Here is a 12,380-nt window from a genome sequence, read left to right as displayed (position 1 = left end):
AGATTCTAAATGCGCGCGAAACTTTATCACCATCGTTTTAAAATTAGACGTGAAATAAATTGAGCAATTAAATCAGGATTACACTTGAAATTAATGGACACACATCTGTATGATGAAATAAATTGCAACTAAAATAATCAATTTTAATTATATCACACTGCTAATTATAATTAAATGTTATTTTTTCGTTTTTGTTTAATAAATCATAGAAAATAAAAATAGAAGAAGACAAATTACCATATCAGCAGACTTTGTAATAACAATCCCTTGACGGCAGTCCGTTTCCTCGACGATTTATTTATTTATCCTTTAGATCTTACAAAAGAACATATAATACATATTACGGCTTGACAGTGAATCCATAAGTAGTACAATATCCAAAAACCTTAGAACTTATCGATTAGCGCACTCACGCCCGTTACCTTAAATTAATTAATCGTTCAGAGTCTATAGAAAAAATGGTAAAAATCCTCTTTAAACGTTGATAGACACGTGTTGTTAATGAGCGAACAGAGGGAGGGTCGTCTACGTATCTATCACGATATACAATATTATATAATCACGATTCGACGTTTCTTGAATTACGAACAACGATGCTGTTGCGAAAAATGAAAAATTCAAAGAAGAAAACAGAAGAAACCGTAATGAAAGAATGAGAAAATGTCGTTAAAAGGAACACGTTGTGTCCGTTTAAAAATGAGGACAACCACTGTCACTTTTATATCAGTTGGACACTCGTGTTCCTTTTTTTGAATGGCTCGTTCTTTTTTTTTTTTAATATATTTGTTTTTAAAGACAACTGTGATCAAATGGCGGACCATGAATCATTGTGTTAATGAGCATCCTAACGACTAACACCGAACTTTCCTTATCTTTGGTACCTACGAGCTTAATATTTGTTTTTATTATTTTTTGTTTTGTCAGAGGATCCATGTGTTCTGTATGTGTGTGTGTGTGTGTGTGTGTGTGCGTATGCATGTTTATATGTTTCCAGTGTGCGAGAGAGAGACAGAGACAGACTTTTTTTCTTTATTAGTAAGTTAGAGAGTTGTACTTAAGCCTAGCTTACGTTATATCCTATTATGATCATCGAGAATCATTGAAAAAACTCGGAACACGTCTCTAGAACACTTGAAATCTTGAATTTAATGAGAACGCTCTACGCACGTGAAACATCATGGGAAACGTGGACCACCGTGCTTTGATGGTTTTCACCCTTACAGGGTTGTGGATGTTTTATTTCAACACTATGACTGCCATAAGTATTTTGGGAATGAAAGGGTCAGTTACTTCTGATGTCTTTTCAAAATATTATCTTTGCTAAAGCACGATTATCTCTAGAAGACACGTGAAAATGAATAATTTTTTGGAAATTTTCTAGATGAGAAAAATACCATATTTTTTAATTGATAGGTTCATCAATTTTTTAAAAATTAATGACATCTTGTGTTAACAATGAAAATATTCATAAGTGTCCTGTTTAACCCTTTGACCATTTTATATTTTATAGTAAAATATCAAAGTATTAAAATTGACATGGAATATAGACCTAAAAATGTGCAAAACGATTTTGAAATAAATCACTTTTTTAAATGTCAAAGTGGATACAGATACCTTCATATTAAGACAATGGTTAATAGTGTAAAAGTAGGAAATTAAAAGGTGAAAATTAGGATAATGGTGTGCATAGTAATCGTTATTACAATGTGCCGTACTACGTATGGCCATTTCCACTGCGGCAGTCAAGGTGTTACGGAATAACGTGGCGCACGCGGTAACCCCGCATAATTCTATTGTTCTCTCTTTTTCTTTCATCTCTCTCTCTCTTTATATATATTTATATCTACTTTTTCATCTTTTTGTCTCCCTTTGTACGCGTGCGTGCGTCTCGATTGACAACAGACGTCGTGCCACAAAATGCCATTTTGCAGGACGCTTTTGACGATGACGACAATGACGATGATGAAGAGTTTAAGCGAAAATCACTCGAAATGACAGGAGGAAAAACACTCTGTTACAAACTAGATTGAATTGCAATTTTAATGCTCCATTTTAATCTCTGATTATTCAAATCAATTAAATTTTTAGCACTAATTACTGGTGACCAATTTGACTATGGTCAAATATGGTATATAATTGACTATGGTAATCAATTAATCAAAATGAATTTTCATTTATAATTTATAAAAATTCTGTGATATTCATGGAAACATTCTTCTTTGCATATTTTATAAAGCTAATGAGTAATTTTTCTTTGTTAATTTGTTCACTTAATTACAGAATTTTTTGCAGTGAATCCGAAGTAATATTTAGAAGAAAAAGTATATTGTTCTTTGAAGTTCAACTTCAACTTGTAAATTTAAACAGATTATTAAGTGGAGACTTCATAACTCTCTTTTCTGATTCAGTTTTCTGTACAAATTTTCATTTAATTAAAAAATTTTTTCGAGGATTCAGAATCTACATCGTTAACGAGTAATATTTTTAGCTTACGTTTTTTAAAGAATATTTCAGAAATGCTCGAGTATTTTATTCAATTTAAACTTTAACATTTTTCTTTTATAATTGGAATAAGTTTCTCAATATACAGACAGCAGTATTTCTGATTGCGAATTATTATCTCAGGAATATCTTATTATATTCTAAGAGATTTCTCCTTCATGCTAATTTAATTTTCCTTCTTAACGAATAAATTTAGATTACAAGCTGCTGCATTTATTCATTGTTTCAATTAAAATTCAATATAAATTGAATATAATTATTTACTACAATTACCTACTCTATTACCTCGTCATTATCTTCAAAGTATGAATTTTAACCAACTAATAATTTTTTGAAAAAATGATACGCTGTTTATTATTTTTTTAAAATTCTGAACAAAATATTCCTCTAGCATTCAAATAATCCTCCTGCCATATCACGTTTCCAATATTTAACGACACTGGTGAGATAGAATTAGAATAGAAAAGATTTTCACGGTATAATTCGTTGGATCAACTTCCATACTTGTTCTTCTTGAAGCGATTAACCCTTTACGATCAGAAACTGTTCAACCAACCCTTTCCCTATAGAAAATTTCTAAAATTCATCCCATTCAAATAAATCCGTACACTTAAATCAATTATAGTATATTTTCTAATTTTTGATTGTAAAGGGTTAAAATCTTCAAATTTCAATATCCATTAACTTGAAACCCCGTCGTCTCCGGCCACGTCATTTTGCAGTCCGACCATTCATATACTATATATCGCGATACTCTATATATTATGATAACGCATATACTATGACAAACAATCTCAACATTATCGATAATTTTTTTTTTTTTTTAGCTATTCTGTCCTCTGTTGCTAGATCGCGCTGGGGCAAGCGATACTCCACGTTATCAATCGGTCGTCCACCTTATCAGGGACCAATTTCCTGACACGATGGATTATCATTCTTCGTTCGTTTCACGTTACGATAAAAGCGACGCGGGGAACCATTTCTAGCGAGAAACAATTGAAATCGGCGATTGATTCGACAAGTTTGTTCGTGGTCCATCGATCTCACACAGGATTTGCTAATTTAGTTAATTAGAAGGCGATCGAACTTAGGCGTGATTATATTTGGTCATAAATTTAATGTGCTTTTCGTGGAAAATGTTCGATCTATTTGAAGATGATGGATAAGAGTTTTGACTTTGCAAAAAATTGGTAATTTTCAACTTTATAATTTATGTAAATTAACTCTATACCTTTTATTTTTCCCCAATTGAAAATTTGTTAAAATTATTAAAAATCGATACTTAATATATCGTAATTTTGTCAAACTGTAATCCAACAACTTCAAAGAAAAAAATTAAACAATTTCCACGAAAATCGCACGAGCAATGTACAGTAGCCTAAAAATCCTTCTATCTAACAGCTATGAATAATAAGTTAACATCTAAGGGATGGCACAATAAAAAAAAGAAGTGGGGAGGGATGAGATTTTGAAATGAAGCGGAAACAAAGGTACTCACAGATAATCATCCGAAGAAGAAACGCTCGTCTATGATACAAAAGCAACGACGATATCATCGTGAGGCATCGATTCCTCGAGCACGCAGCTCTTTTATCGTCTCGTTTTACACCTCGTCCGGCTGTACACCATAGAAAATTCCGTACGAAGATTCTGTTCAGGGCGACGAGCTCGCTCTCGATTGTCTGACGTTCAATTAGGCGTCGCAATTAACACGTTGCTCGCTGAAGGAGCCTCGACGGAGACGAAGGGACGACGTAGACACGATTCGGAGGGAACGATCACGACGCCTCGGAATTTTCGGTAATTTATTCATCTAATGTATAGTCGCGATTCTGCTGAAGTCGGAAATACGATTCACCGGAAATTCGAATCGTCGTAGACGTCGAGATCATTGATATAAAAATGATGAATTCAACATTTTTCGTTTCGATTTCGAATGGAATATTTAGATAAGAAAAAAAAAAGGAAATGGACAGTGATGGGATGATTTTGAAATCGGTAAGAGATTTTTGGTGGTAACGTTGCCACTCTTGGAACGATCGTTTCAAAGGAGTTTTCGAGTCTCGAAAAGTTTTGTGCGTTTCAAAGGCGACGGAGACACGGAAATTCGAGAGTTTCTCGATCTACGACGATCTCGACGCCGATAAAACCGGCGCGATTGCACGGGGAATTGACTAAACGTGGATCGTCCACCGACCAACTTTTCTTCTATTCCCATCGTCGAACTCGATTCGCGAGTGAAACGAAATTCTCGCGAGAACCGACACGTTTGGCCTGAAATCGCCATGGCCTCGTGGAAAACAATCTTATATGTGTGTGCGTTTGCGTGTATGCGAACAAGGCAAGCGACGATGATCTGAACTCGATCGAAAAAGTCTTCGTTTCACTGGACTTCAAAAATATTTTGACCAGACAATAGAAGATTTATTTCTATTCGTATTTTGGTACATTTCATTTTGAATTTTACTTAAATTGAATTAAAAATTTTACTATTGGAATATTTTTGTGGAATTTACTGTGAAACGGTTTATTTGATCTAACAATATTTGTAGAATTTATTTCGTATTGAATTTTATTCAAATTGGATTAAAAATTTTACTACTGCATTTTATCTGTGGGATTTATTGTAAAAGGGTCCCTCAAAGGGTTTGACTCAACAATATATCCTATCTTTATGAACATAATAGGGGGATTATTTTATGACGATTAGTGGTACTGATTATGTTAATTACAATATGATTGTTGTTTCTATTATATGAGCAATGATATTACAATTAATTCCGAAATGCAAATTATTCAATTTTAGCAGGCTCGATATATTAATGTCCCTTTTGATTAGAATATCTTCAATATTAATTATGATTTTAACGCGGTAAAGTATCTTTGTTAAAACCAAACACTTTTGTTAATACAAAGAGGGTGCCAATATTATATAATGGGAATATTAAAATTTGTGCGTTAATTACTAAATTGATAAACGAAAGAGAATTAATTCTATTTAAAAATTCTTGTAAAAATTCAAATTCTTCAAAAATTTGATTAATATAAATACTTATAATTTTATAAAAGAAAATTCTTTGAAATGTTTCAGGATTTCACCACGAAGACTTTTTCCCAACGAGTATATAAATATTCTAAAGAATAGAATCGTCAGAATAAGAGATACCCCGAAAAAAAAAATGGTTACTAAAAAGATATCATACAAAGACAGGATATAGAAATTGAATCAGAGTGTACCTTCTTTTGAGGATGTTCAAACACTTCCAGGCGTTGGTGTTTTCTCGTGGTATCACGCTCGATATCCAATTCACCACGTTTCCGACGTGTCCTCACCGATTCACAAGCTTTTGAATGATACTTTCACGACAATGGAATCACTCGTGGCATCCTGATCGCCGGAAAGAAACAAGTGATTCGACTCAACGTCGTCTCCGTCAAACTCGAGACACACTTCTAGCTGTTTGTCAAAATGACAGCTCATGAGCTTTATAATTGATGGTGCCTTTTGATATAGAAATTAAAATTTCATTTTTATATTTATCTCCAAAATTTGAAAGCTTCATTACTTAAAAGCATAACCAGCTTACATCCTAATTTTAATTCTTCAAAACGTCTACTTGAAGTTTTAATCTCCAATATTAATTAGCAATCAAATTATTACTGTTCTTTCAAAATTGAAGATTTAATTTTGAAATTATTATCAGCTTTGAACTCTAAATTATTCGCAATGCCCACCTGGAATTTTAAGTTACAATTTCAATTACCTACCAATGAAATATTGTCAAATGTCTGAAAAATTGAAAATGTACTCAATTTCTAAAAAATCATGAGCTCGATCATTGCACAACCTTCTCCATCAATTATCATCAACATACTGAAGTCTCATCAAAATGATTCCACTGATAACAAGATGTCCTCTTAGGAGACGACGAAGAGCCACCTCTTTCATTTTCATTTCGTACAGGCCGTTCGAAGTGTCCTAAATTCGTTAGATCATCATCGAGTCTCCGAGGACACACACGACACCCACACGCACACACCAGCGCGATTCGTTAGATAATACACGCTTATATTTCAGAATACCGAGAAACGTCCTCGTCCTCGTCCACGGGCCGTCCTTCTGATCTGTTTCGTGGGTCGTTTGATGAGCAAAGCCTCTTCTACGTGAATAATACCGACAAGAAAAGAATCAGGGAACACGCGAGGACGGATAAATCGAGATGAACAGGTTTGGACGATGAAGAGGACCAGATAGACCCTGACGAACCGACACGAGCGTTCTCGTGGCGACCCGAGGGTTGCTCGGATGCCATTAAGTCCTCTCTCGAGGGCTCCGGGCATGGGAGTTCCTCTAATTTTAAATCGAATAAATTCTTCACGTAACCCATCTTCCCTTCCAGCATCAGCATCTGGAACAAATAGACGCAGAGATTTTTCAATTATTATATGATTAATATCGGATCTGAGAGGATTTGATTTTGATGACTTTGGAGGAAGATTAACATGAGTTTAGTTTTGTGAATTTGGAGAAGTTTAAATATTTAACAATGTCTTAGGATATCTAATTTTTCCCCCAAGTTAATTAGTGTGAAAATTGTATACCTTTTATAATTATTAAAAGATAGCAAATGAAAGTGCTAATTGAACTTATAATTTTCATAGAAAAGAAAAGCAAAGGAACTTCCGATAAAAGAAAAGGCCATTTTCTCCGCTACTGCTTTCCATTTCCCCGTTGGAGAAAAGTTGGAAATTAATTTCTTCGGCGGGAAAATAGCCGAGGATAATTCGATGTATGCATTACACGAGCCGATTAATAGGGATTCTGCTGTATACGAAATGAACTGCTAGTAATTATCATGGATTTCACGTGCCGATTAAAAGTCCAAAGTTTCCGTCGAACGCATTAACGAATCGATTGAACTTGTAAAATTACTCGTTACAACCTGGTGAAATGTGAAATCAAATACTGTTTACATGACAAATATAATTAAACACAAATAAACGTTTGAAAATCATTATTGCCTTGATAGGGCAATATTTATTTTCCATGATCTACTAACACTGTAAAGTAAGGGAAATTGTTTCAAAAAAATGTTTCATCAAATTTTAAAATACTTGTCTCTGTTAATTTCTGTAATTTTTGTACCACATTAAACTTTAAGTGCCACTATGGCCCAGATTCCCAAAATTCAAATTCCTCTTTGAAAAATCAAAAGGGCGATTGTTCAATTGTACAAGCAATCAAAACAAATCCCTGAAAATCCAGTTAAAATCTCCCAAAATCGATTCCACCCTATCGAACAACGAAACACAATTTTATATACACATTTCTCACCCCTCAACATCCTCTGTTTCTCAATTGTAAAAAATCATTTTCCGTTTGACATGGTATCAACATAGAAACAGAAAAAAAATATGTATACGTACACAGGATATTTGTTCGAAATCGATTTCACAGCTGTCAAAAGAAAACTGAAAAACATGGGATGAATTATGGCGATCGTAATCGAGCGAGAACAAACGAAAATAGGAAATAGACGACTCTCTGTTAATTGTATGTTGCTATATAAAAATGTTGGTTGGTTAAACAAATTCGATCTGGCCTCTGTTAAACTCGATTCGATTCTCCAACGCTTGTTTTATGACTCGATAAATCTTTGTTGAAAAAAACGAATGAAGAGAGAGAGAGATAGAGAGTATTGCAGCGAATCGCGGTCATTCGATTTTCGAAAAATCGTCACGAGCTTCTGGCTTATCTGTATTATCGTTCGACGTCCATTTGAATAAAAAATAGCCAGGGTGAAATTCCGTGCACGTCGAACAACGAGAGAGAACTAAAGGTAGTCGAGCTTCGTGATAAGAAGCTTCGGAGCTTCGTTTTATACACCCTGGGTCTCTCGTATTTTTGTTCTTCTTTTTCAACAGTTTCTCTCGAAAGAATAGAGTCCTGTGCCTTGAAATCGAGGGAAACTTTAAGTTTTAAAGTTTCATCCCTTACACGCGATTTTGTCGTTTTACAAACTGCAGACTTTGAATTTTATCGGTCAGGGTGGAGATCGATGCTTTGCTACTTGGAAATTTTGATTTTTGGAGGCTTTGTAGTTTTACTTTCTAATTTTCTAATTTTCGGAATTCACACTTTCATAATTTTCCAATTTTCTAATTACCCTTCCCCAATTTCTTAATTTCCTAATGCCTTAATTTCCCAATTCTTTAATTTTCTAATGGTTTACGCAATAATGGTACCCTCATCGATTTTTCTACTACAAATACATCGCTGTAATAATATTTACTTCCTAAAAGACTTGCAAAGTGCATAAGCAGCTGAATAAACGACAGTCTGATAAGAAAACTAAGAGCACAAGCTCTAATTCGAAAGGAAATTTTAAGAAGGAGCGAGTCGAAGGAAAATTGATTCCGTTCCTCTGTTGGGAGGAAGAAAAATATAGAAAAGTAAACGTATATCTTACCTTCGGCTGAAAATCGGAATTTGAGGAGGAATCCTCGTATCCATCTTTACCCTCGTACTCGTCGCCCAAGTAAGCGTCGTCTTCGTCGACGCTACCACCTCTTGAGTTTCCAGCAAGATATTCTTCTGTAACAGCACATACAACCGAAAATTTGAACAAAATACATATCGAGCTACCGTTGAAAATGCGTTTAAGCTTGTTGCTTTTTCATTCGAACAAAAATTTCGTTGTTAAACTAGAAATACCCATTCTCTTTCAACCCTTTGATGTACAATTTAAAAAAAATTTTATTTCTATAGCTTTTAATAAAAAAATAAAATAAATAAAATTCCCTCGTATTTCTACACTTTAATATCAAACTTTTAACGAATTAACTGAAACACAACATTAATGTTCTTAAATATTTTTCAGTTTCAATTACTCCTTTTATTTCTGTGCAATAGCGATGACAAATGGCGCATTGATGGAATAAATGAAAAGCGAATTTAACGAATCACTGATTCACGTTACAAAAGTTTTGTTCCATTTGCAAAGAAATTGTACATGCGGACGGTTTATTCGTGCAGAATTGAATCCCGTATCGGTATCGGAAATAATAAACAGAAAATATTTGGTAAACAAAATTGAACAAAAAGAATAATATTCCATTCGCAAAAATTCGTCTGTTTCTCTCATTAATATGAATAATCCGTGAAAAATAATTCCACGAGCTTACAACGGCTGTGAAATTCCTTCCTCCCTAATTTTTCATTACAATCATCGCGCCAACCCAAAGACAATAGAAGTTAATTCATACATCAAAGAATCGGAAGAAGAGTGTAATAGAACAATAGAAAAGAAAACTCGGAAGAAAGTAGTTTCCTTATTCTTCCAGCAGAATGAACGAAGCGAAACGTGCAAGCTCTTCGTCGACCATTCTTTCAATTCGAGAGGAGAAAAGCAGAAGAACAGAGACCGGCCTCTTTTGAATATGGTATTCAGAAGGAGGACAACATCAACGATTCCACTCGCAAAATCTCGTAATACAATGAATAAGAAAGTGGAGGGGTGCGTGTAACGTTTGGGGGAGGAAAGGATGGGAACTTACCTTGATTTCGTGCAATCTCGAGTGCCTCGTTCCATTCGTGATTCTCGTTGTTGATCTTCAGAGTCGTGTTATGGCTCTCCAGGAAGCAAGTGAGTTCCTCCAGGCCGACTCGTAGCTTCCGGTTCTTCGTCTCGTTCCTCAGCCCCCAGATCCATGCCAATTTACAGTCGCAGATCAGTTTATTTCCTGAAATCAAAAATACATTCATGTTAGATTAGAAAAATTCGTAATAGGAGCTCGTTAATTCCCTATCATTATAAAAACGTTTCGTGCTTACGACCCTCGATCATTTTTCAAATTTATTTTTTTCGAAAATAAAGTGTCATATGAAAAAGTTTTATTCTACATTTTCTATTCAATTTTTCACGTAGAATCACCCCTTACTCGCTTGTACCACCAGTTATGGGACACCCTGTATATAGAAATTCATATGCTTGAAGCAGGCTCGACTCACAGTACACAAACCTCGACCGAAACGTTTGAAGAACTGAAAACAACTGAGCTCCGACCCTGAATCGAGCGCGTGTATTTGTAAACATACATACACTGACTCGTCTCGTTGAACGGGTTAAAGAATTTCAAATATGGAGAATTATCGATCCTTTAATGTAACCCTGTTCCTTTCCATTGTAAATGAAATTTTTCCAAAAGAACCATTGCAAGTTCGATTCCAAAAGCTTCGTCCATGGTATGACGTGGAAGGAGAACTATTCATTCGCCTTCATCTCGATACAATCGATGATCGGTTCTCGATATACTCTCTATTCTAGCGGATGAAAACGATAGAGCGAGAGGAAAAAGCATTCGCAGCACGCTCGGGAAAAGGGAAATGTTGGTCGTTTGCCTTGTCTTCCCTTTTGATTCGAACGCCCTTCGCGCCGGGAAATCTTCCACCCTTGAACCACCGGTACCGATATCACTGATTGAAAGCGGTTTGCGGTGCTGGATACTCTCGAAAATCCTCTACGACCACTGCGATAGAAAGATTCGAGAACTGTGAAGCCCGTGGAATTTTGTGAAAATATTCGGGATAGATTTTCTTTTTCAGATTGAATATTTGGAGATTGATTTCTCGACTAAACTGTTGATGTTCGGTGATTTTTCAAATAGGGGTTGAAATATGATAATATAGAAGGAGGTTTCTAGAATAATGGAATATTAGAAAAATGATTCAGAACGAGCTAATTTTGAATCTAAAAAATTTACATTAAAATAAAAGAATTGAAATAAAATTATTACATTAGAAAAGCTTAGAATGAATTTCAAAAATAATTTTTTAATGATTAAAAATAATTTTCCATCATTTAAATATTTGAATATCGTCAATTGAAAAAAATGAATTAATACCTTGCATAGATTATTTTATTCATCTGAAAAGGATTAAAATTTGATCACTTTTAAGTATCTTTATACCGGTGCCTATGTATACATTTTCCATCGCGAAGGAAAATGGGTTCAATTTGAAGAAAACATTTGCGACAGTTCAAAGGAGGAAAAGCTCGCTGTGCACCGCTAGTCCTTCTTTTGATCCTTCGTCCTTTAGCATCAGGATTTCGCCTTGATATCGTCGATTCGATTGAAAACAGCTCGTAGACGATCTCTGGAATAGCCGATGAAAGAATTCTCAGATGTGGAATGACATTTATCGAGGACCTTTTATCGAATGGTAAAATAATTCTAGCAAGTTTATTGAACACTGTGCCTCGATAAAAAATTGTAAAATCATTTTACATGAAACTATAAACCGTTTGGAGTAACACGAATTTTGTTATTTTCATTTCTCAAAGGATTTTTTTATTTTTCATTTTTGTATCGGACAAACGTGTTATGAATTAAATGAATTCGATGTTCGAAAGATGAAAAGATTGAAATTGAGCGATTGATTCAGATGAAATGTAAATTTTACATGCACGAACGCGTTTAATCGTGCTGATATTTTACTGAAAAATTACTTAGTAAACGACCAGTTAAATATTGCCATTAACGTGCACCACGAATGACAACATTTCGTGTTTCATTTTCGACTCGTTTGTCGTTGACTGAATAAATCCCGATTGCTACCTCGAATCATCCTCTACCGTCGATAACTATTCAATGCACATAATAATTATGAAATTGTCCGCAAAAATGTCGTCTGACATTGAATGGGTCCTAATGAAACGACAGGACGATGTTCCATTTCTGTAGAAATTAATTAGAGCCAGGGATCGTTTTATCCTCTTAAATGAATTTAATCACACAAGAAGAATCGATTCGGACACACTGTCAAATTTGTTAATTAATTTTGATAGCGATAGAAAATTCAATCGCTATTAAATATC

General features: G+C 34.5%; 1 protein-coding gene across 2 annotated transcripts in view; it reads right to left on the bottom strand.

Annotated features, from left to right (window-relative positions):
- Window positions 1-1,455: 1,455 nt before the first annotated feature.
- The window catches only part of LOC114872922 (connectin-like), a 174,862-nt gene continuing 163,937 nt past the window's right edge, over window positions 1,456-12,380 (bottom strand). For both annotated transcript variants that reach the window (XM_029180680.2, XM_029180689.2), the window contains 3 exons: window positions 10,060-10,245; window positions 8,973-9,097; window positions 1,456-6,911 (listed from right to left, as the gene is read on the bottom strand). In XM_029180680.2, the coding sequence (XP_029036513.1) occupies window positions 6,663-6,911; window positions 8,973-9,097; window positions 10,060-10,245 (560 nt within the window). In that variant the 3' untranslated portion in view covers window positions 1,456-6,662. The remainder of the gene's footprint in view (window positions 6,912-8,972; window positions 9,098-10,059; window positions 10,246-12,380) is intronic.

The sequence above is a fragment of the Osmia bicornis genome, chromosome 7 (assembly GCF_907164935.1).
Source record: "Osmia bicornis bicornis chromosome 7, iOsmBic2.1, whole genome shotgun sequence".
Lineage (NCBI taxonomy): Eukaryota > Metazoa > Arthropoda > Insecta > Hymenoptera > Megachilidae > Osmia > Osmia bicornis.
The sequence above is the reverse complement of the archived record's forward strand: the minus strand, read 5'-3'. Positions and strand labels throughout refer to the sequence as shown.